Raw genomic sequence first — 24,528 nt, 5'->3', positions numbered from 1 at the left:
TTAGGCTTTAGCAAACTTTGGGAAAAATAACATATCAGAGCTAGTGATCATTGAATGAAAACAAGACTTTTCATGCCTTTGTTCTAATATTCTTATGTATTTACTAGTATCAAAGCCCATTTTAAAAATCGGCTTTGAAAGGGGTCCAACCAGTAAGGGAAAGCCCAATGGGTAAGGGAAAGGTCCCTCCCCACTGGTTCCCCCCCCCACCAGCTTCCCATTGGGCAGCAAGACAGCAAGAGGGCTTCGCGGCCCAATGGGGAAAGGAAAGCCCTCCTCCCCCACTGGCTCCCATCATCCCCGGGCCAATGGGAATGGAGTCCCCCACCCCCAGGGCACTTACAATGGTGGCAGAGAGCCCCTGGCTGCTTGGGTCGGCGGGAGTCGGTATGGCCTGTGCAAGGCCGGGCCCAAGCGCGTCCCAATTGGGGCCCAAGCACATCCCAATTGGGCCCTGCCTTGGACATGCCATGCCCACTCTCCGCCCACTTAGCCCTTAGCAAGTTATTATAACAGCGAGCCCACTATTACAGATGAAAATGCTTCTTGGCTGAATTAACATATCATGGTAGAATATCATGACTTTCTCTCATTCAGTACTAGAGTAAGATTGAATTTTAAAGGAGAAACCATCCACGGTCCTTACTATACCTGAGGTGTCAGAAGAAATTAAGGTCCACCCAGGAGGAAGCTTTATTTTGGGAACAAAAGTGGAGGATGCATAGCCTCCAAACTGAAACCATCTATCTGCAGAACTCCCACAATCATCCTAGGCCCCTCCTAATACAGAGAGCTCAAGAAGAAACTCAGGATATCTCACCACATATCTCCTCTGCACAGGAGAGACTTAAGCCATTCCTTGCAGGAATCAGACCCCCCTTCATTAATAGGAAGAATGGGACTACTAGGCACCATAAAGAAAAAGGAAAGTTGGTTCTTATATGCAGCTTTTCTCTACCTAAAGGAATCTCAAAGTGGCTTACATTCACCTTCCCATTCCTCTCCCCACAACAGCCACCCTGTGAGGTAGATGAGGGAGCCCTATTTTTACCCGCTTGGTCAGAACAGCTTTATCAGTGCTGTGGCAAGCCCAGGGTCACCCAGCTGGTTGCATGTGGGGGACTGGAGATTCAAACCTGGCTCTGCGGATTAGAAATCTGCACTCTTAACCAGTACGGCAAGCTGGCGCTTCAGTTGTAGCTGCAGCTGCACCTGATATGACATTTTCTCCAGAATGTTGTTGTCCAACTGCTCTCTCTGCTTCCTTTCTATTTCTAGCACTACTTCTAGCACTCAATGTCTTTGGTTCTGATATGCGAGCCAGTGGCCCTGTTTCCCTGACTGAAAGAGGTGGATGGTTATTCTGGGCTGGAAGTGGGACATTTCCTAAAGAATTTGGGACCAAACAAGTTAACAGAAACAGATAACAGAATCATGCCCAGGAGCCTATAGAAAGTTTATACAACTGATTGAGCCATTCATGAATCAGCTTTTGGAGCTTAGCCCTATAGGCAGCCATATGCAGTGATACTAATGGAGTCTACAAACAGAGTTTAGGTGAAGTTAATTTTTTTTAAAAAGCTACTCCTAGCCATGTACAAATAGAATCCTAATATTCTGAGAAGTAGTGTCTTGGAGTCCCATCTCAAGGTGCAGCCAAATTGTATAGTTAATTTTTTAAGGATGTGGAATGTGAGTCCAAGTGACCAGGAAATTATAGAAATTTCAACTTTCCCTCATCCTTACTTAAGTCTTTTCAGGGTTCAGCTTTGGTTGATTTGCTTATGCCCAGTACCTAATATTACATAATTTGGATCAAATGGAAAACAGAGTTAATATCTAGCTGTTATTTTTATAGTAAAAGGTAAAGGTATCCCCTGTGCAAGCACTGGATCATTTCTGACCCTTGGGGTGATGCCCTCTAGCGTTTTCATGGCAAGAGACATTAAAAATAGTTTGCCATTGCCCGTTTCTAGATCACAACCCTGGTATTCCTTGGTGGGCTCCCATCCTAATACTGGCCATATCCCATTATGCACATATTGGATAATGCATTTTCAATGCACTTTAAAGGTAAAGGTAAAGGTATCCCCTGTGCAAGCACCGGGTCATGTCTGACCCTTGGGGTGACGCCCTCCAGCGTTTTCTTGGCAGACTCAATACGGGGTGGTTTGCCAGTGCCTTCCCCAGTCATTACTTTTTACCCCCCAGCAAGCTGAGTACTCATTTTACCGACCTCGGAAGGATGGAAGGCTGAGTCAACCTTGAGCCGGCTGCTGGGATTGAACTCCCAGCCTCATGGGCAGAGCTTTCAGACTGCATTTCTGCTGCCTTACCACCCTGCGCCAAAAGAGGCTCTTATAATTTTTTTTTTAAACGGTAATGACTGGGGAAGGCACTGGCAAACCACCCTGTATTGAGTCTGCCAAGAAAACGCTAGAGGGCGTCACCCCAAGGGTCAGACATGACTCTGTGCTTGCACAGGGGATACCTTTACCTTTTATTTTTATAGTAGCTTCTGACATATTGCATAGAATGACAGAATAGAGTATTAAAGAGAATACTAAAGGACCTCTTCCCCTAACCCGGAATGGTTTTCACTAACAACAGTTACCATCCTCTGTTACTAAGAACAAATGAAACTACTCATGAGCATTTCCTGGTTCATTTGCTAGATTGTGAAGCCAAATCCCGTACACCTTGAGCTGAGGCTCCTTGTAGTTCCACCATTCCTTAATGTTGTTGTTATTGTGTTAATGTTATTGTTGTTGTTATTCACCTTGTTGTTCTAGAAATGATGTTATCTGTATCATTTTTCTTGTTCCATGTAAACCTCCCTAAGCCTTCGGGGAGGGCGATATATAAATAAAATAATAAACAAACAAACAGTGACAGACTTATCTAAAGTGGGACATGAATTGTGGGATGTGCTGCTTTATGAGTACCGATGAGAAAGAATTTTGGATCATAAGCTGCATACTAGTAATCTGTCAGAGAGATATATTAGAAATGCACACCACTACAAATCCATCCCATCAACTAAATACTGCCTTTTCATCTCAGTTTGGAAAGGAAAAAATAAGGTGGTGTGAAGACACATCTGCGTTGCTAGTACATATGCCGTTTTCCCCCCCTTAGTAGCTGTGTTAGAGAAGAATTTGGTCTTTAATTCTGTCAATCCAGTGCTCCATATAAGCCCTGAATGTAAAATGGTTTTTTAAAAAAATCTTTTTCTTTCTAGAATGGGTACGATTTTCTCTGTAGTGATTTTTCTCTCATTACAGAAAGATCTTTTTAAATAAAGCAGATATTAAAGTCGTATTAAAGAGACATCAGAAAGATTATGTTCTTCCTGGAACATTAGTAAAATCTTCTACTTACCATAAATATAAAAGGAGAAAATTAGATCTCTTCTTAGTTGTTCTTTAAAAAAAATAATAAAAAATAATTATTTGGGGGAGTAATTAATTGTTCCCAAAAGAGAAGCTGACTATTTGAATGTAGAACAACAAATATATGACTTAGTCTGAAACCTTTTTCTCTCAGCTGATGATTCACCTGCAAAACTAGGTGTAAAAGCATTTTCTTTCTCAAGTGCCCCTTCAAGGGAATTACTAAAGATGTGTTAGTCACTGCAAATCAAGATCTTATTGGTTCAATATGAAAATTATATGTAGTACTATTTTTAAGTGAAGCAGGGTGTCTGTTATTTCTACATAAAGGCAATCCATGAATAGAGTGGCAAGGTTATATTTATTTGTTTATTTTAATGTCAATTGCAAACTTATGACTGTGACCATTATTGACTCTGTGGCCCTGGCAGAGTGGGTAGAGGATGATCATTTTTACTTATTTATTTAATTTCGTATCCACCACTCCTGGGCCTGCTGGCTTGCAGAGGCTTGCAACAATGGTTTAAAGAATAAAATTACACCCTCCCCCCTCCCCCCCAGACACACACATCAGCCCTCACCAATCCAGTCTTTGCACCACCCAGGTGCCGCCTCCAATTGGTTGTTCCAGTTGTGGGGTGGCAAGGGCATGACAGTGATGAAGAGGGCCCATCCTATATTTTCTCTGTGCCCTGGAAGTATTGCCCATATTTTGCAGATGACATGCATGCTGGAAACAGCAGACTCTGTGACTCCTGCCCTAGTGACAGAAGCCGGACTAGAGAGGAAGTGAAGGACTAGGGAGCAAGCCACCCCTGCTTCATCATTGTGGCCAGCAAACTCATGTTGGTCTCCTTCAAAGCAGAAACTTTGCACTGAACCTTTTTTGTTATCTTTTAATTCATTCAGCTAGAGAACATTGTGCAACAACTGGGGGGGGGGAATAGCATGTATGGACAAAAAGCCATCATGCCATGTTGCCTTCAGATTTTTCAGAAATAATTGTGAATAACTAATTCTCTTGGTTTCGGACACACAGAGAGGGCCTAGTAAACTACACATGAGAAGTAGGAGCCATTGGCCAGTCTTTAGGTTTGCCTATTCCTCTCCATATCTGTAGTCCCAAATGGGAGGGGAAATTACCTACTAAGAAGAGAGAGAAGTAGAGATTCTCAATGAACTGGCCAGCTGCTCTTTCTTTTCTTTCCTGTTTGTAACTATAATCTCCTCCAGTTTCTGCCCAGAGGAGCCTTCTGACTGACAAACCCGGCTGCTCTCGCATGATGAACATATTATGTAGCCTGGCTTTTGAGGTATTATTTATGACACCAAATGCAGCTGGTAAAAATTCTTGGGTTTTACCAGTAAAATAACATGGCAGCTCATCCTTCACAGCCAAAAAGAAAACAACACGTGGTTCTTTTCTTCCTTCTGCAGCTCCGTATGAAAGACATGGACACTAAAGAAGAGCTGAGCTTTCACCCTGTAAACCAATGGCTTTTTGAAGAAGACGGGTCAGAGACCGTGACAGAGCTAGCAGCAGTCAGACCAGATGAAGCACCACTTAAGGGTATGCTGCCTGACCGCAAAAGAAAGAAGTGGTGTGAAATGTTATCCTCATCTATCTTCTTGGAATGACCACAGGAGAATTGTGTATAGTGACGACAGGCGGGATTGTGTATTATTCTAGAGGAATCATCCCTGATTGTTTGTGACATGTTAGGTGTAAAGAGTTTATGTGAGATAGTATTCTGGCAACTGCGGTTTAAATTATAATTAACAACATGTTGTTTTCAGCATGTTGTACATATTGGGGAGATGCACAAAAATTGTTTTTTAAAGGAAAGCTAGAATGATTTCATTAAATTAGCAATTCAAGCTACTTGTTTTAGCTCTGTTCAGTTTTTATTTCTGTTATATTCAGTGGAAAACACATTTTTGGCTGTGAATCCCTCCCTTTAATCTGAGATAAATTTCCAGGAATTATGCTTTTTACAGAAAGGATCTTCATTCTTGAATTTCAGCATAGAAGACATGTTTTTGCCATTAAGTTGTGGCTGACTTATCACAACTCATTAGGGTTTCCAAGGCAAGAGACATTAAAAATAGTTTGCCATTGCCCGTTTCTAGATCACAACCCTGGTATTCCTTGGTGGGCTCCCATCCTAATACTGGCCATATCCCATTGCATTTTCAATGCACTTTAAAGGTAAAGGTAAAGGTATCCCCTGTGCAAGCACCGGGTCATGTCTGAACCTTGGGGTGACGCCCTCCAGCATTTTCATGGCAGACTCACTAAGGGGTGGTTTGCCAGTGCCTTCCCCAGTCATTACTTTTTACCCCCCAGCAAGCTGGGTACTCATTTTACCGACCTTGGAAGGATGGAAGGCTGAGTCAATCTTGAGCTGGCTGCTGGGATCGAACTCCCAGCCTCATGGGCAGAGGTTCAGACTGCATATACAGTCTGCATGTACAGTCAATGCATTTTAGAAATAGATTATCCTGTTCTGCACAGAAAAATCTAGCTGCAAAAATACAATGAAAATGCATTATCCAATGTGTGCATAATGGGTCCAGGAGAGTCCTTGCTTGGCTTGCAAGATCTGAGAAGATAGTCCTGCCTGGGCTATTCAGGTCAGGGTATTTTATAGGCAATTAAACTTTTCATTTGCATGATTTGGAGAAAGTAGCCTTTGTCAGACCAAGAAAGCTGCTTTGGGACATTAATAACTAAGGTGATGTGAGTTTACTTGAGAGCCAGTTCAATGTAGTGATTTAAAATGGTGGCCTCTAATCTGGAGAACCAGGGCTTGTTCTGCACTTACTTTGTTTTTTCCATTGTTGATCCTGCTGAATTCAGATCGATTTGAACCCAGGTCTTCTTCCTCTCCCCCCCCCCAACTGAAACAGAAAGTATTCTGCACTTGATTAGGGGAAGCTCAGAGTGAGGAGGAGAGCCAAGTGCAGCAGGAGGCACTTTCTTTTTTTTCTTTTGCTGAATGAAAGGGGGAGGAGAGGATTGGATACAGCAGCCTCACAGTGAACAAGGAGGGGGAAATAAATCCAAGAGGCAAATCTCTGCTGAGAGAAGTGTGGGTTTCTGGATCACAGCCACTTTAAAACAGGGAGGGAAGCCCTGCAACTAGGAACTAGGAAGTCTTTGAGCTGACGCTCTAGCCAATCAGGGAAGACTGCTTTGCTACATTAGTGTTGGAGGCACAGAACTGGAAGTTAATTCACAAAAAAGCAGAAATCTACACATACTGGTGGCTTTAAAAGCCAGGTCTTCAAATATTGTGACTTATATCCGCTCCTGGATATTGCGGGGGGAAGGTAGGGTCACCGCAGATCAATTATACATGTTGCGGAGGGAAAATTAAAAGCACCCAAAATCAAAATGGAAATTGATCTCAGTGCAGAGGGGAGGAACTTATTCAAGCTGGGAGAGGATAAAAGTCCAGTGTAGACTCAACCCAGCTTTAATTTGCTGGTCTTCCACATGCAGCCAGCTGGATGATCTTGGGCTGGGTTGAGCTCTCAGACTCAGCTACCTCACAGGGTGTCTGTTGTGGGGAGAGGAAGGGAAGTCACTTATAAGCTGTTTTGAGACTCCTTCAGATAGTAAAAAAAGGACCCAAAAACCCAGCTCTTCTTGAGTCTGCCATTCATGTATACCAGAATGCAAGAGGCAGACTTATTTCAAAACATCATATCAGTCAGTAACCTTTTATTGGCATAAAAACATCATATCTTGATTACTATCTAATAGCAGCTGAGAGAGGTTTTTGTTGGGAAACTAGTATCATCAAATGGCTTAGTTCCTGCAAATCCTCCCATGCTGTAGGAAAATTGGACATTCAGAGATCTCATTATCACTATTCTGTTACATCTTTCCTGGTTTGTACCAAGTAAGCAGAAGCCAGTGTTCTTGATATATATAATAATTAGTTGCCGTCAAGTCACAGCTAAATTATTGCAACCCCTCTTGGGTTTTCAAGGCAAAAGAGGAGCAGAGATGGTTTGCCAAGCCTTCCACTGAAGGCTCATATCTTTCTTGGTGGTTTCCTATAAAAGTTCCAACCATGACCAAATCTGCTTAGCTTGTAAGTACTCACAAACTTGGACTAGTCTAGCTATTCAGCCTGCAAATCCACCATGTTTTATGTAAAATGAGATTTAAGTACTCTTCTCAAGTGAGTTAGCCTGATGAGAGATACCAATTAGCACAATTTTTGTCAAGGGCAAAATCTCTGTGTAATTCTGCTGAGTAGAAAACATCCCTGTTATTTAAATAATATTTACTCTCTAACTCTTCGTTTGACCTCTGTGAACGCTTATCTGTTCAGCCAGAATTAAAAGATATTCCATAGATTTCTAAATATTATCAACTGAATTAATATTTCAATTCAGATTAGTTATGTTAACTCTGTTCATGAATTTAGCATTCTTTTTCTTCTGCACAGTCTACTGCAAGTAATCCAAGGTGGGTAGATTTGCCCTTGTTTAGTGGTTGGTTAGCATATTGGTGTGTATTGGCTACAATAATAGTAATTAGAAAATTCTATTCACTCCTTCACCACAAAATTATTTGTCTTTGTGTGTTCTAATTCTTTAAGTTTCAAAGCTCCAGATCGAAGATGGTGGCTAGATAGACCTTTGTTAAGCCAGTGCAGCTTCTTATATGTGTAGTAGTGACCTATTTTGATGAGCTTGGAAACAAGTGGCCATTCAGTGCACTTTAAAACATCCAGCATGGTGATTCTAAACCACATGCAGAAATGGCTGTCACTAGCCTCAATCCACATTGAACTAGACATTACCATTCCTGTGTCTTGTTTTCCTGGATTTTAAGATATTGTTGAGTGGTGGTAGACATTAATTCATGTGGCTATAGGCATTGTGTATGATATGTTAAGTAGCAGTTACTGGACTACCAGAAACCAGAAATAGCAAGCTGCATGGTAAGACATAGTTCCCTTATTTATGGCACGCTACCGTACTGGACAGCTGCCTCAGTGGAGTCAGTCTGGGAGGCCAAACAAAAGATGAAGAAGATAATAGAGCATAAAATGTACTTCCTCACCACTGTCTACTCCTCCCACCTCTTTGCCATCTCAGGTCTCTCTGTGTGTATTGTTACAGCTGCCATAGAATGGATGTTGTAGCTTACCTTTCATCACACAGTGAAGAAGATCCAGAATAACTGCACTCTTCCGCCAGACTTATGGCTGAAGTCAAGGTTGTGTGGAAATGACATGGGCCTCGCCTTCTCCTTGCACCCAACCCCATTTTAGATCTTCTCAGTCTGATTAGCCTGGCAGAGTGTATCTAGGAGGTGGAAGGAGACGTACTGGTTTTATCTGTTGTTATTATTTATTATTATAAACCTCTCTATGCCTGCTTGCTGGGAGGGACAAAATATAAATCAAATAAATAAATAACTTCTGCATAAGGAATGTTTGTGAAAATCTGCACAGCCAATCCAATTACCAATGGCCAATCAGAAACCTTGCTCTTCACATGGCTCCACCCACTTTCTAAAGCACTTAGGGGACACCAGGAAAGATGTCAGTAGATGTTGTGGTGCTGGTAAGCACCATGTTGAGAACCCCTGATCTATTTCCATCTGATTGAAGTCAGGAATCTCAGCACACCTGGGTCAATCCACCTCTCTCTAGAATTCTTGCTTAAATGCAAGACAAAGGCTATAGTAGCCACTTGCAACAAGTCATACTAATTGTATCCCCACCCCTTCATTGCTGTTTGTGTAAGATCTTGTGAACTAGTGTCTGGGAGGAAAGTGTTGCACAAGATCTTGCAAGGCACTGGTCTAAAGCCATTTACACTTCTTGTACTGGATTTAAGCCAGAGATGAGTAATTAAAGTTGCAATCATAAGGACAGTTTCATGGAAGTAAGTCCCATTGGATAAAAATGAGACTTACTTCTGAGTAGACCTGCTTACACTCACTCCTTAATTCTGCTAACAATAAACTTATAATAAACTTACCAAATAGACTTGCACTAAGTCCAGCGAATCACAATTGCCCTGTAATCACCAACTTTTTTCTAGATCACAAATGAAGGTTTGTTCAAATCATGGTTTTCTTCATATCTGACTCAAATCTGGGATAAATCAGGAACATTTCGTTACTTCTATGTGCAGTTAATGCAGCCAGCATTCTGCCAAAGATGGTTTGGTCGGTCACGCTGCCTAAACTAGTGTGCATTACGGAACTATGTGGTGTCATCCCGACATCATGCTTGAAGAGGATTACTGGGTGTAGTGAATTGTATTAACGCATATTGATGTGAAGAGTTGAGCTACTTTCTCATGCTACTTTAATTGGTAGTGGCAGCAATTATCTCCCCGGCAGGCTCACAGGGAAAACTGCTGATCTGGAACAAACAGCCGGACTTCCAGGGCCTTAAATTTGCATTCCTCCCCCTTCCCCCCACCCCCCCTGAACATGAAAACTCACTGCAAAGAATATATGCTAACTGGAGTTTAGTTCCACAATTAATATAAAGAAAAGGGGGTTGGTTTCTGTGAGAATCAGATCAAGCCTTTTAAAATTGCATTCATTAGTTGTGCTGCTATGGTTTAAACAGGGATATTTTGAGTAGGAATGCCATCATAGCAAAGAGGCTAAGCTTATCTGGAAGAAAAGCTCATTTCTATAAGCCTTAAACACTGGCCTAACAAGTGGTTCTCAGGGGAATAAGTCTTATGGAATTGTGTGTAGTATGTTGGAAGGGAGAATCCTGAGAACTCAAAAAATGTATTGCTAGGGTGATAAGGTATTGATTAATCAAGAATCCAGCAAGAGAAGTTGAATAAGGAGGTACAAGCCACAAGCACTTTTTCTTACACTCTTGCCTTTTCTACTGAGAAGCTCATGGCTTTGTACAGGGGGGGGGGGGGCTTTTATCCAAGCAAGAGCCTCGTGAGGGAGGTTATGTTGAGAAAAAGTGACTAGCCTGAGGTCACCCTGTAAGGTTCGTAACAAGGTGGGAATTTGAAAATAGATCTCCCAGTTTCAGAAGTCTAGCCATGACACCACAGTGGCTAATTTCATTTGTACATGCACCATGTACAAAGGTTCCTGCTTTAGCAGTCTCATTAAATGGTGTTATGCATCTTTACCCTGCTGTGAGAAACGAGTTGCTTTTCAAGCTTTCACTGAAGAATTATCAGCATACAGATGAAGTTTGTTGAGATGTCCCAGTTGTTCAAGGAAGCTGTTGTGTGATCTGGTGCACAAAATTATTATGGGACTAAGTTTTTATTCAGGAAGTTTCTGGTTCAAATCTCACCTCAACCACAAATGCACAGTGGGTCGGATCAAAAATAATCCAGATCAGTATTTCCCCTGTGGTTAGTTTGCTAAATCAAAAGTGCATCCACAGGAGGTCACTGAAATATGGATTGTTTTACAAAGCCGGTTTCAGCACCATTGCCAGGGTGGTATAGAGGTTAAGAGAAATAGACTCTAATCTGGAGGTTCAATTCCCAACGCCTCCACATACAGCCAGCTGAATGACCTTGGGCTACTCACAGTTCCCTTAGAGCTGTTCCCACAGATTAGTTCTCTTAGAACTTTCTCAGACCCACCTACTTCACAGGGTGTCTATTGCCATCCTCTTCAGAGCCTTTGAGGTGGTCTCCTGTCCAAATACGGACACTGCTTAGATTCTGAGATTTGACAAGATCAGGCTACATCATGCCACCTTCCTTAACTAAAGAATGTATGAGACTCCATTACTGTTATATTTATATTAGCCCAATTTCCTTCTTTATTTGATTGCTTTGTGCTTTCCTAGCATTGCTATAGTCTGCTGGTGTGCCTAGGTTTGGAACAGCTGGCTTTGAAGTTCAAGTTTCATACTTGCATATAAGCCGGGCTTTTCAGCCCCTTTTTTAAGCTGAAAAAGTCCCCCTTGACTTATATGTGAGTATTAAAAAACCCAGCTGCCAAATAAGATAGGAGGGTGGGTGAGGGGGATAAGTAAACTTACCTTAAGTAACAGAGGCAAGAAGAAGTAGAGACACTGCAAACCTGGGAGGGAAAGAGCAGTATCCACCTCCCCCCCCCTCACTGCCTTAACGAGTCTAGCACAAGGCTAGCACATGTTGCAGGAAGCTCTGCAGGAAGCTCTGAAGCCTCTGTCTCAGAGGGAGAACAAAGAGCAGAAGGAGGAAACACCCCTAGAGGAAGGAATGAAAAGTAGAGAAAGCAGAACACAGGGAAGGAGCACAGTATTGGATATAAAAAGGCAAGAGGGATCAGAGGGAAAGAGGAGGGAGGAAGGTGGGAAGAAAATGGAAAAAAATCCTGCCCAAAACAGGGGGGAGGGGAGGAAAGTAGAAAAAGCCACTAGCCAAACACCGCCCTTGGCTTATATGCGAGTCAATAAGTTTTTCCAGCATTTTGAGGTGTAATTAGGTGCCTCGGCTTATATGCAGGTCGGCTTATATGTTAGTATGGTATATGGTAGTTTGATTCTTCACCAGCATAGCATTATGCAGCATCTATCAGATCATGAAGGACAAAACATAGGGGTTCTCTGCTGGGCAGCGGCTTTTCTGTTACATTTTTCCTTACTGTTTTCTTACAGAAATTATATACTCAGTCAGAGTATACACAGGCGCATTGCCTGCATCAGAAACAGATGCAGACATATTTATGACAATATTTGGCGAAAATGGAGACTCTTCCCAAAGAAGACTAAAGAATTCCAAGTCATGTGCCCATTTTGGAAAGGGGCAGGTAAGAGTGGAATCTTGAGTTTTTTCAACCCTCCTGCCTTCCCCTGTAAGTATAAAATTGATAGGAGCCACAATTCAGCAGATTGGTTAAAATAAAAGATGTTAACAGCCTCCAGGTTTCTTTTTTCTGCAATTGTCTTGCAAAAACATGAGGAATGCAGAAGTGTGATCTTGCACTTCAGAGGTGTGCATGGTTTGCAGAAGAAAAAATAGCAGGTGCCACATCCAAAGCATACACATAAAGCTATCCTTGAATTTTGCTGACAAATCAACATGTTTCTGAAACTAGCAGAAGTATTCTGCTTGTTTAACTAGATACAGAAATGTGGCCCTGTAGAGCTTTTGGGGATAGACCATGAGCATTGGTTAAACAGCACACAAGCAAAGGGTTACAGACCGTTGTTCCACTCGTGCTGCTTCACCAAACTTCAAAGCATTTAATTAATTAATGGAAGAAAACCCTATGGGAAATGCTGATCACAAAGCTCTCATGGAATTTTCAGTGTCCTATCTAGTTTTCCCTCCATTCAGTAATTAAATAACTGGAAAACAGGCAAAGAAGTAGTCAGGACAAAGGTCTCTGATAGTTTATGCATTGCTCCTTCCTGGGGGAGCAGTTGCAGTTGCAACGGATACTCTTTCCCAGGGTCTTTCCCAGTTATATTTACCATCTCCCCTGAGTGGCAATTTGGCTGCTTCCAGCAATATTCCATGTCAGGTGCACACAAATTGCTGAAACTCCTGTGGGTCAAATCCAACAACTGTGAAGTTTTGATATCACAACCTCTGAAAAATCCAAAGTTATTAGAAAGATTTTTTGATCATAGAAGAATTTCTAATTGTTCTTTTAGAAAATATCCTTGTATATTTAATTTAAAAATATATTTCAAACAGCTGAGTTTAGTAGAAAAGATCGTAGCTATGGGCACTGGGTGAAATGATTCTTATTTCTAATGAGTGATTCCAATCCACATCAACCCAGTAAAGAAATAACTATCAAGCATATGAAAGGCATACTTACAATTGGGTCAATCCATGAATTACTTCTGTAGCGCATCTCCAGTAAATGAGGTTTGTCCTCTAACTTATTGCAAGGCCTGTAAAAATAATGTAATACTTCATAATAGCAACGCCTGGCGAATTATGCCTATAGTTAGCACATACATTCATAGATTTAGTTTATAATGATGATGAGAATCAATTAAGCACCTAATCTGAAGATTATAAAAAAATACAAATCACTATGGAAACTGAGATAAAATAAGGAAATCCCACCTAGTTTCAGATTTTACTCAGATGTACAGAAGATCATCGTCTAAACATGTTAGCGGGGTGATGTAGATGTCAGTTTACAGCGTGTTAGTGAAAGCACTGTGTACAAAACAAGAGGAAATGGGTATTCTTCTAGTTAAATCTGATTAAGCCTCAAAATGTCATGTGTAGTTTGGTCACCATATTTTTAAAAGAATAGTAGTTTAGAAAGGAAATTATTCAGAAGACATTATTAGCAGTATAATTAAAGCCCTTCTAAGCCCAGAAGAACTTGTTCTCTTAGATCAGCCTTCTTCAAAATATTGACCACGGAGGAGCCCCTGGAATAAATTTTCAGACTTTGAAGAGCCCTGGAAGTGATTTCAGCCCCCCACCTTTACTACTACTGTAGCAGTTCTGCCTCATGTAGGCCAGAAAGAATAGGAGCTGAGAAGACAGCCCAGACCCCCCCCCTTATCATGCCACTTCAGACCTCCCATGGATCCTCTTCAGAATTCCTGAGGACCCTCAGGGGTCCACAAACTCCTGGTTGGGAATCCCTGTCTTAGATAAAAGATTAAATTGTATTTATTTTCAAATACCTAAAGAATGGTGAAACAATAATTGATAGGGGACTTAAGAATGGACAAGTGGTCATTCATTAAAGTTGAGAAGTAGATTCAGGTTCTTATTCAGTAAACACTAACTATAAGGACAGCTAAACTATTCAGTAGGCTTACCGAGGGAAATTACACGTTTCCCTGCCATGGTGATTTATAAAGAGATATTTAGTGAGCATTTTCCAAGGCTAGGGCATCCTGCTGCTTGCAAGAGTTAGCCACTCATGGAATCCCTTTGTCCTCGAGGCCTCTGTAAATACATGGCACAAATATGCCTGAATTGGATTCAGTGTGTAGCTTTATGCTGTCAACTGTATGATAAAGAAGACAGGACAATTCAATTATACCACAGTGAATAAAGGCAGTTTACATTGCTTAAGTAATTATCTTTCTAGCTAACTACTCTCACTGGTATAATGGGTTAAATGAGTAGGAAATGTTCATTTTGCCTAGCTAAAACAGAATCTAAATTAGGCAAACCCATTTAAATGAAACAGTTCTGGCTTTCATCAGTTATGCTTCAAATGAAGTTTATGTGTCTTTATACAAAAGAAGAAATAACATAGGACAAAAATAAATTTGGGCTAACTATGAAGGACTATATAATTTAATGTGCCTTGAAGAGAATTCATTGACAACAATAGGGTGATTTTGTCTACTGTTTTCTGAGGACTATGTATTATTGTCATACAGAATGGGATTAATGACAGAACTCATGTTGAAAAGTGTTAATGGAAAAAAAGAGGAATATTTCTGGGAGAGACTATTGTTAAGGATTGCATATACTGTGGTGCTACAATGAGATCTGAAATTTTAAACAACAATAAAAAACAGTACAGCATTTCCAAAGTTATTTGCAATGCATTGTTCTTGAATATTGCCTATTTGGAGCCTTTTATACTTACCATTATGCACTGCATTTTGCTATGGTAACTGTTTGGTATGTTCATAAAGACATAGAAGTAAAAATGTCAGGCATTCTATTTTCCCACTAGAAATGATACATTTACTGTTACTTTTCCTGAATGTGTTTGTAGACCACATTTTTATCTTCATTAAAAGACAAGTGTAATAGCCTGATTTTTTTTAAAAGAACACTTTAAGCACATACTTTTCTTTCTTTTTTTGTGTGTCTCTTTGTAATCTGATGGTATATTAGCTGTCAACAAGTGAAATTATAGCTTCTTTTTTTGCCAGCCATCTGGTCCTCTTATTGCTACCCACATGTGCCCACACTTCCACCCACCCGCTCATATTTTTTCTCAAATGGGCACAACATTCATTCTCTAACATAATTTATTCATTCTAACATGAAACTTTGCAGCTGCTAACACATCGTTGCTTACTGGAAGCTACACTAGTATTTTAAAATGTGTCCATCAGCCCCCAATGTAGTTCATCTCCTCTTAGTAGTGTGAACTTCAGGTGATCTGGCACAGAAGATTAAGATAGTTGACCTCAACTTGTGTTGTCATCGGTATTCTTAGAAACAGAGTCTGAAGGATAGAAAGTTAAGTGAAATGAAAAGAAAACTGGTGCATTGTCATATGGTCCTTTCCTTATAGTTTTCTTTCATAGAATTACAGCTAGGAAGATAGAAAAGCGTCACATTTCATACTGGCCTTGTCCAGAGTTTTTAAATCCTCCCGACATATTCATTTTTGACCAGCATATTAAAAGAAGATTGAGAGTGAAGATGAGCACTTGGTTCAATTGGGGGTCTTGACCAGATCTCCCTATGCGTGTGTCACTTAGTCATACTATAGACACCACAAATATTGTATATTGCAAAACTAACTGTGTAGTGTGTAACAAGTTATTTTGGACATGAAAGAAATCATATTATTTCCCAGACTGAAATTTGAAAAGTAATGATAATAGTTTGAAGGATATGATAGGAAGGATATAGAGATAAGAGACCCGGAGTGAACTCACTGAGGTCATATATTTTTCGGCTTCAACTCTTCTCTTGTGAAAGTGTTTGTCTAGCATTACTAATAATAATAGTCTTGAAGAACTGCTAGAAAATATTACTATTGGAATAATTTAACAAATAAATGAATATATCATACTGCTTCAGGTCCCAAAGTCCAGGAACTTTGATTTTAGATTCTTACACAATAGTGTCTCTATTTGGTGTCTTTCAAAGGAAGATAGCATTCTAACGGGCTGTGAACAATCAGCATTGTTAGTCTCTAGACTATAAATAAATGATCTAACAGCACAATCCTAAATAATAATCATTCAGACTTTTCTTTACTTAGCTAACAAGAAACTGAAGAACCAAAGAGTAAAATGTTTTTATCTAACAGAGCAGTGGTAATATGTAGATAATACAATTGATGTCAACTCTTATTTATTTCCCCCTGAAGATGCATACATTCAGTGTCCGGGCAATAGATTTAGGGATGTTAAGCAAAGTGCTTGTAGAACACAATCAGTTTGGTTATGGAGCTGGCTGGAACCTCAACCGGATGACTATACAAGAGAAAGAGAAAAGTGATGGTCCCTATGCATTCTCTTGTCTACAATGGCTGGACAGTGGAATTGGTGATGGAAAAATGAAACAAGAACTGCAACTTCTTGGGAAAATCAGAAAAGAAAAGCTGGCAGGAAATGTTCATGGTGAGATGCAAAATCAACAAAACACATTCAAGCTCCATTTTTGATTTTAAAAAATTATCGTTATCTTTCTTGGGTGGGTCTGCTGAGACAAAAGAAATCTAAACATAATACCGCTTTATCCTGAATAACATCTGTCATGCAAAATCTATCCCCGTGATACTGTGCAAAGCAGAATAATATGTTTAAAGGAAAATATTCTTAGCATGAGATACAGAGTTTAGAAGTATAAACAATGTTTTAAAATGAAATTTGAAGATTGCACGTGGCAGAGGGGAGAAAAGAAAAGAAAATAGTTGATATATCTAAGCACCAAGAACTTCAGCGCAGAAGGCTTTTACAGTTAAAGCTATTTCTGAAATGTATCATCTGTTCTGGTAGTGTTTTGTTACCCCCTACTCTATCACTCACATTTAAATTGAGATGGACTGAAATGTGCATATTTACTTTCACAAATTAAAGATAGAAATTGTTACAAAAGTGTGGTATATTCAATTGATGGTATAACTGGCTTTGTTTGTCAGAACAAAATGCAGTTTTTCTTTTCTTTGCAGTTTTTCTCAGTCAGTAGAATAGAACATCTTTTTCCCTTAGCTTAGAAGACCATATCATTGTATTTTTCCAAATAAGTCATCAATGTCACATTTCTTATTATTGTCAGCTAGGACATTATTTCTGATCATTAAATATGAAAATTTTAAGTTTAATATACAAGACTGAAATCATTTTACTGAAAACTGCAGCATGTATGTTTGCAGTGATATTTCTCCAGTTAAACATTTCTCACACATACTGCTGGATCCAGACTAAATTGGTAATTTCCACTGATTGCCCCCTTCCTACTGCAGACCTCTCCCCCAATGCCATTCCTCAAGGTCTCTTGTTTCCCAGGAGCAGCATTTTGTGGAAATCAGTGAGCTTCAGTGGGCGGGACAGGAAATCTCCATGCTGCAGCTGGAAAAATGTATTCTATCATGAACAAAGAATTCACAGACGTTATATGCATAGGCATCACCTTTCCCCTGCAGCGCCTCTGTACCTCTCCCAATGCTAGTGAGTTGAAGAACATGCAGAACAACATTTCATGTGACATGAGGACTGCAGGAAAAAGCAGTTTGACAAATGTCATCCTTTCTCCCTTTTGGGGTGAGCAGAGAAAATTCTCAGAATTTAAATTCTACCTATACAGCATTGAGGATAAATATTCCATAACAAGAAGTTCCATTTGCAAGGCAAGCCATATTTTGCCATAAATTCCTCATCCTATCTACCATGATTCAGCCATATACCTTTGACACTATTTAGTCTCTATCATATTTTTGTCCCACCTTTCTTCCAAGAAGCACAGAGGATAATGTTTTTCCCATCCTCCACTTTGTCTTTGAAACAGCCCTATGTGGTATATTAAGTTGAGTGAGATTCCTTCACTCACAATCCTATGAAGAGTGGGAAAAGTTACAAAGGATTACACTGTCAGTCATCCAGTGAGCTTCACGGTTATGTGGGCATTTGAAACTCTCCACATTGCTAGTCTGATATTATAATACCATATTGGAACTCTGAAATTAACTGATTGCTAACACAGAATTACTCCTGGGCAAGCAAATTCCTATCTCTGAGTCATGTCTCTACTGTAAAGCAGGAATCAGAAAATTCCCTGCTCCGTGGGTTGTTTTGAGATTAAAGAAATGAATTAGTGTAAAATAATTTACAAAGTGCTATATAAAGGACTGTACATAGTCGTAAACTTGCTGATAAAAAGGTAGATACCAATTGTCCGTTTTTATTCTACATATGCTAATTGTTGTAGCATTTCAGATTTTAAAATAAACATTGATTTACTTTTCTAGGAACTTGGGATGTCACTGTTACAACCAGGGACTCTTCACCCAATAGCATAAACCCAAAGCTGACTCTATCAGTTTGTGATGACAAAGGTACATCTGCCTCAGTCTGCATTCCCAAAGGATGCTTCAAGAGGACTGAAGCACATCAGGCATCACTGGAGCTAGATAACAAGTTTGCCACACTCTGCAAAATTCGCTTGGAAATAGAAGACATAGGTGGAGAGACCTGGCATTGCCGTGAGGTACAGCCCAGTGGTGCATTTGTACTTCCTTTTGAAAGGTGTTCTTTGCATAATGGCTGAGCAGGGGGGGAAGGGATCGGGAGATTAGAAGTGTTTCTAGTAAGGGATTGTCATCTATCTATAGTTGTAAGGGGTGTTTTAGGGGGGGGGGTATTGTATTTTATTGTTCTTATTCTGTTGTGAACCACCATGAGACCATTGGAAGAGCAGTGGTATATATTAAAAAAACAGTCTTTCACACAGCAGCTCTTGGTTCAGTTCAGTTCAGTTGGGATTTGGAACACAGACCACCACAGACCCCGAACCAAACCCATAAGGAGTAGGAATGGGCACAAACTGCATTTCATGGCATATTGATTCTTAAGCAGTTTTAAGCTTAAACCCCTGCTTTCTGCTCACCATTTCTTTTTGTGTGAAGCAGAAGGCAGGGGCTTACAAACAACTGAGCGGTGGAGACCCCTGCTCAGCTGTTTGAGTTAAATGGCTTTGAGACATTTAAACCAAATAGCTTAAACCTCTGCTTTCTGTTCTTTATAAATAGCCACAAACAGCATCAGAATTCATCACAATTTGTGACAGTTCTTTTCAAAAAGCTTCTGAGGGACATTTGCTGGATACTCCATGAACCTTAGATTGTTTGAGATATGTATATTATCATCCTTCCATATATACAGGTGAAGCTCCACCACAGAAAAACTAAAGAAATTCTAGATTTCCCATGTCTTCGAGATTTTTCAGATCAAAACACAGTGACTGAATTTCCAGTTCTCATAGCGGGCTGCAACTGGTTAACAGGTTAGCTATTTGCTTTAAGCATTTTTATCGAAACTGTCAAAATCACAGGGCATTTACAATTATGTTAATTTTAGTTGGAGTGATTATTATTGATTGATGATTGATATTATATTGCAGTATCAGCATGGAGCCCATTATAGTATAGTATCAGCCCACATCACACTTCACATAGGCTTCACATACTGCTTATATTAGTAGTCGACAAAGCAACAGAAGGAGGCAGGGAAGTATGTGGACAAACTCTATTTGGCTAAAATGATTATTTCTCTGGAATACTCTAGTCAGTATTCGATGGGCTGTTAACTGCAAACCCATTTTAGGATTATTGCTTGTCTCAGTTTCATCTGGACACAACTAAATTGTACCACCCACAAGCACTGGTCATTTAAGAAGAGAGATGCTGAAGGGGCAGCAGGCAGATAGGATTATGCATAATCCCCAGTGATGATTAAGAGGGTTTACAAATCAGCAAAATAAATTGCTGTACTAGCTACTATTTTTGTCACTGCAGAGTCCTTCAAAATGCCTCATTTACCAGTATACAGAAAGAGAGACAAATTTTGAGTCCAGTGGCACCTTTAAAACCAACAAGGTTTTATTCAAGGTATAAGCTTTCGTGTGTATGAACACTTTTTCAGATATCATAGAGGGACAGAGAAGGACAGGGAGAGAAACACCCATCCTTGAGGTCATGATACTGAATTCAGAATTAGCCAAAACATTTTCTTTTTGTTTTGCTTCAGAATGTTAAGGGGTCATATTTATTGCATACCTACATAGTGGGGTGGAAAACGGGATTTGTGAGCTCATTGGTCAGGTGAAATGATTCTCAACTATATGAGAATCAAACCCTGAGGATCTCAGTACCGGTAAAAGAAAAGTCCCCATGAAACCCACTTTAAAGCTACCTTGGCAAATTATAGCCTAGAAATAAAATATTCTCCTAATTAAATATGGGTGCTTAATTGACTGAAATTGAGTACCTCTTTCTTCAGTGAAACAGTTTGTTCTGCATATCACAACACACTCATCCCCGGATTCAGGAACAGATGCCGATGTATATGTCACTTTGAGAGGATCAATGGGAGACACAGGCAAGAGAAAATTAGCTAGAAATGGAGAGGACATTTTCACTAAGGGGAAGGTAAGCTATTTGAAGTTCCAGGTTAGAACTTCTGTTTCTAGCTTGTAATAATGTCAGTATTTTATAGAACAGTGCTAAATTTGAGTTCACTTAAGACTTACGTTTTTTTTAAGTCACCCATTTTGTCATCTGTCACAACCTAAGAGACCTCAATTGGACTTGCTCAGTCTCAGGGGCTTTACGCACCGGGATCTTTGTTGCAAATTGGTCACTGAATGAAAAATCGCCATTTAAAATAGTGGAATTCATCGTTATGCATACCTGCCTTTGTAGTGGAATCCAGTTGCGTTTTGTAGCGTTTCCCACAGCTTCCGGTCTCGGCAGAAATCGCTAGAAAGGAAGCGCTATTGCCAAGCTCGTCCCGCCCCTGGCTGTCAAGCAGCCAATGGGCAGCCGTTAGCATGCTCCCAAACAGCCCCTTTCCCTTTAAGAAAGGTTTTTTTTTTAAAAAACAGACCCATTGTAACGAATCTGTGTAGATTCGTTGCAACGGAGAGACCCATCCAGCTGCCTAATGTGTTTGAGCTGTCGTTTGATTGTATGATCGTTGCCACGCTGCCTCGAGTGGAAAAAAAAAATCCCTCCCCCTCTCACGGGCCCGATTTTTGGCTGAATGAATGTGTAAAAATTAATGGGAAAATACATCAGCAAACGGGCTTTTCTGTGGTTTGTGCTTAGTGACTAAAGGTGAAGGACTGAAGCCAGGGAAGCCTCTAAACAGAAAGAGGCTCGCTGGTGCGTTTATCCCCGCTCGCTCGGAGAAAAAAAAATGGCAATCGCTTCGCCGGAAGTTTGGAGGACAGGCTCAGGAGGAGGGACTTTGAAGAAACCGCAACAATGTTAACGCACAGGTCTTTTTCGCTAGTGTTGCAGATTGGTTGCAAGAGTGTAGCGCTTTCCGGAGGGTGAATCCACTTTTTGGGATTCCCCTGAAAGCGCTACAAGGAAGCGCTTTTTGCAGATTGGTTTCAGGTGTGTGGCAGATTGTCTACGACGTCGTGCGTTATGGCAAATCAATAGCGTTGGCAACCATTGGCAACCATTGTGCGATTTTGAAGGCATGCAAAAAGCCCCTCAGAATGTAGGAGCACAGTTTGGGCCTAGTTGAGTGAATGACATTCAGTTGACAAAATGTGATGACGTGTACAAGGTGCTCAAAGTATGTAGCTTGCCCCATCCATTCTTGCCCCTTGCTCTGCAGGGCTAATGGTATCATGATGAGCTGGAATGGCTGATTTGGTCCAGGACGTAATAAACTGCTTTGAAAGAAGCAGTTATGAAACCTATCCTGAAGAAGGCTTCCCTTGTTCCAAAATCTGAAACTATTAGCACCTGGTAGCTAGCATTCCATTTTTGGGTAAAGTAATACCTACAGAGCTTCAGGCAGTTGTGGAGGAGATGCATGTCTAGATCTGTTTCAGTCTGGATTCAGGCCTAGCTTTGGGATGGAAATTCTTGGTCCCCCTGCCTGATAACCTTTGACAGGAGGAGGATGGTAGAGTACATCATGACATCTCTGTTGATTCTCCTGAACCCCTCAGTGGCTCTCAATATCATTGACTATAGTATCCTTCTGAAGGAGTTGGCTGGTGGTTCTACTTTTGTTTGAACAACCATTTCCAGAAGATGATGTTGGGAGCCTGCAGCTTAGCCCTGGGGCATTAATGCTGTGGAGGATCCACAGGGTTCCATGGCATTGTCTTTGCAATGCCCTCCTCTTGGAGGAGCTCACATGGTACCTACTTTACTTTCTTTTAGGCATCAGGCCAAAACACATCATTCTACCCAGGTTCTTAATGAATATTCTTATCTTATCAGGTTTTTAAAATAACCTGTCCCTGTTTTATGTATAATTTTTACACAGCTTATGTCCAATTGCTTGTTTTTAATGGCTTTTTAAAAATATTATGATGTGATTTTAATCATGTTACCTTGAAGAAGTGTCATGGATATATCCTAAAACAGTATAACCATTTTAACTAGTCAATTCTGTTGCATTTAGTCAATAGTGTTAAGCACTGCAGAATTTGAATACTGTTGTCATTAACAGGTAATTGTTCCTTTGAACCCAATATTTTATCATTCCTACTTCAGAAATACCAAATGCACACAAATTAATCATTACTTTCTTGAAATTAATGATAGCCTGTCACATACAACACAGTGTAGTAAATCATATCTAGATTTAGAACATTTACTACAGACTACCCAAGAGGTAGTCTACATTGTGCTTGTAAAGGAAAACTACTGTTTATTGTTGATAGATAAATTATGGTTTATGTACACCAGAAAACATCTACTTTAAGACTTGGCACAAAGGTTAATTAAGAGAACTGTATGAAGCAGTTGCTTTTCTCAATTTGATGCCATTAGAGAGGTGGCTATCTATGTAATTCTATAACAGTTTTAAATTATTGCAATACCTTATCTTCATTGTTTCCATATTTTCATGTTTCTGTTGTTGGGCAGTACAAACCGTAAGCATGCTTAATCAGAAGCATCTCTTACTGAGCTCCTTGCAACTTACTCCTTAGTAAGTATGCTTGGAAATGCAACGTTAGGATTTTAAAAGATTGAGCTTTCTTCCAGGAAGCCAGTTTATGAAATAATCTATAGTAGCAGGAACACCCAAGGCCTTGAAAGAGGCATCTCATTTCTCCCTCCCACTCTAATACTGTTTTTATTACATGTTGGTTTAAAATTGCTGTCCCCTGCCCCAATTCAACTGGCCTGAGTGGGGCAGTCTTATAAATTAAACAGTAAATAAAAATATTTATTCTTTCTTTCCTTGGCATTCCCAACAACCTCTCCCTTTTTTCTTGTTCTTTTTTTTTGCTTCCTTCTTTCCTTTCCACCCTTCCCAAAGGAAAGACCAAAGAAAACTATGGTCTAGTTGTGTGGTGCCAGCCACGGGTCCAGGCACATTTGCATGGTAGGGAAAATTCAAGGACTTGTGGGAGGGGAAACATCACTTTCCCAAGTATCCTTCTCCCTGTACTATTTCCTCTTTCCCTTCTCTTGGCAACCTCATACCATCTCCCCTTTCCCTGCTTCATTCTCCCCTTCTCATCCTTTTATCTGTCTTCTATCTTTAGCAATATTATTTATTTATTTATTTATTTATTTATTTATTTATTTATTTATTTATTTATACCTCACATTTCTCCAGAGTAGGGGCCAAAGCAGCTTACACTATTCTCCTTTTAATTCTCACAAAACCCCTGTGTGGTACGTTGGGCGGAAATGTGTGACTGGCAAAAAGCACCCAGTGATTTTCGAATAGCATGATGTGAATTTGAATCTGGGCCTCATGTTCAAAGCTATAACTGCTATAACACTGGCATTCATATAGTAGTTGCTGTTGAACACTAGCAAGCAGCCTGGCATAGTTGAGACATGGAAGTGGTTGTTGCCAGCTAGTCCCAATGAGTTATCCCTCAAAGGTCCAAACAGCCCTGGACAGGACCCTGTTCCCTCTCCCTGCCATTTACTCAGAAAAACCAAGCCTAGAATAGATGGTTGCCTACCAACAGCCACTGAAGAAATCTGTTTCTTAAAGCTATGTATTCCTTTTATCATTTGGAGTTCATAAACCTACCCACTTATTTATTTATTTAAGATTTCAGATTTTTTGCAGACCTTGGGGTTTTCTCAGTTTTCCCATTTATAGCTCCAGCCAACAGATTTAATGTTCCTCAGATTTTGCCAATGTGACTGTTGGAATATATTCATGTGGGAGGAACTCTGACCCCTTTTTTGCCAGGCCCAGCACAGCTTCTGGATTGTGCTGTCACTGTCACTGGACCCAGCATGGCTCCCAGCTCATCTGATGATTTCCAGAGGCAG

At 40.3% G+C, this 24,528-nt stretch overlaps 1 protein-coding gene across 2 annotated transcripts in view; it reads left to right on the top strand.

Moving 5' to 3' along the window:
- RP1 (RP1 axonemal microtubule associated) overlaps positions 1-24,528 on the top strand; it is a 221,343-nt gene that overhangs the window by 176,746 nt on the left and 20,069 nt on the right. For both annotated transcript variants that reach the window (XM_077352406.1, XM_077352407.1), the window contains exons 43-48: positions 4,830-4,962; positions 12,011-12,162; positions 16,405-16,657; positions 18,505-18,743; positions 19,418-19,538; positions 20,534-20,682. In XM_077352406.1, coding sequence (XP_077208521.1) covers positions 4,830-4,962; positions 12,011-12,162; positions 16,405-16,657; positions 18,505-18,743; positions 19,418-19,538; positions 20,534-20,682 — 1,047 coding nt within the window. The remainder of the gene's footprint in view (positions 1-4,829; positions 4,963-12,010; positions 12,163-16,404; positions 16,658-18,504; positions 18,744-19,417; positions 19,539-20,533; positions 20,683-24,528) is intronic.

The sequence above is a fragment of the Paroedura picta genome, chromosome 9 (genome assembly GCF_049243985.1).
Source record: "Paroedura picta isolate Pp20150507F chromosome 9, Ppicta_v3.0, whole genome shotgun sequence".
In the NCBI taxonomy this organism is placed as follows: Eukaryota; Metazoa; Chordata; class Lepidosauria; order Squamata; family Gekkonidae; genus Paroedura; species Paroedura picta.
This window is presented reverse-complemented; position numbering and strand designations above follow the sequence as displayed.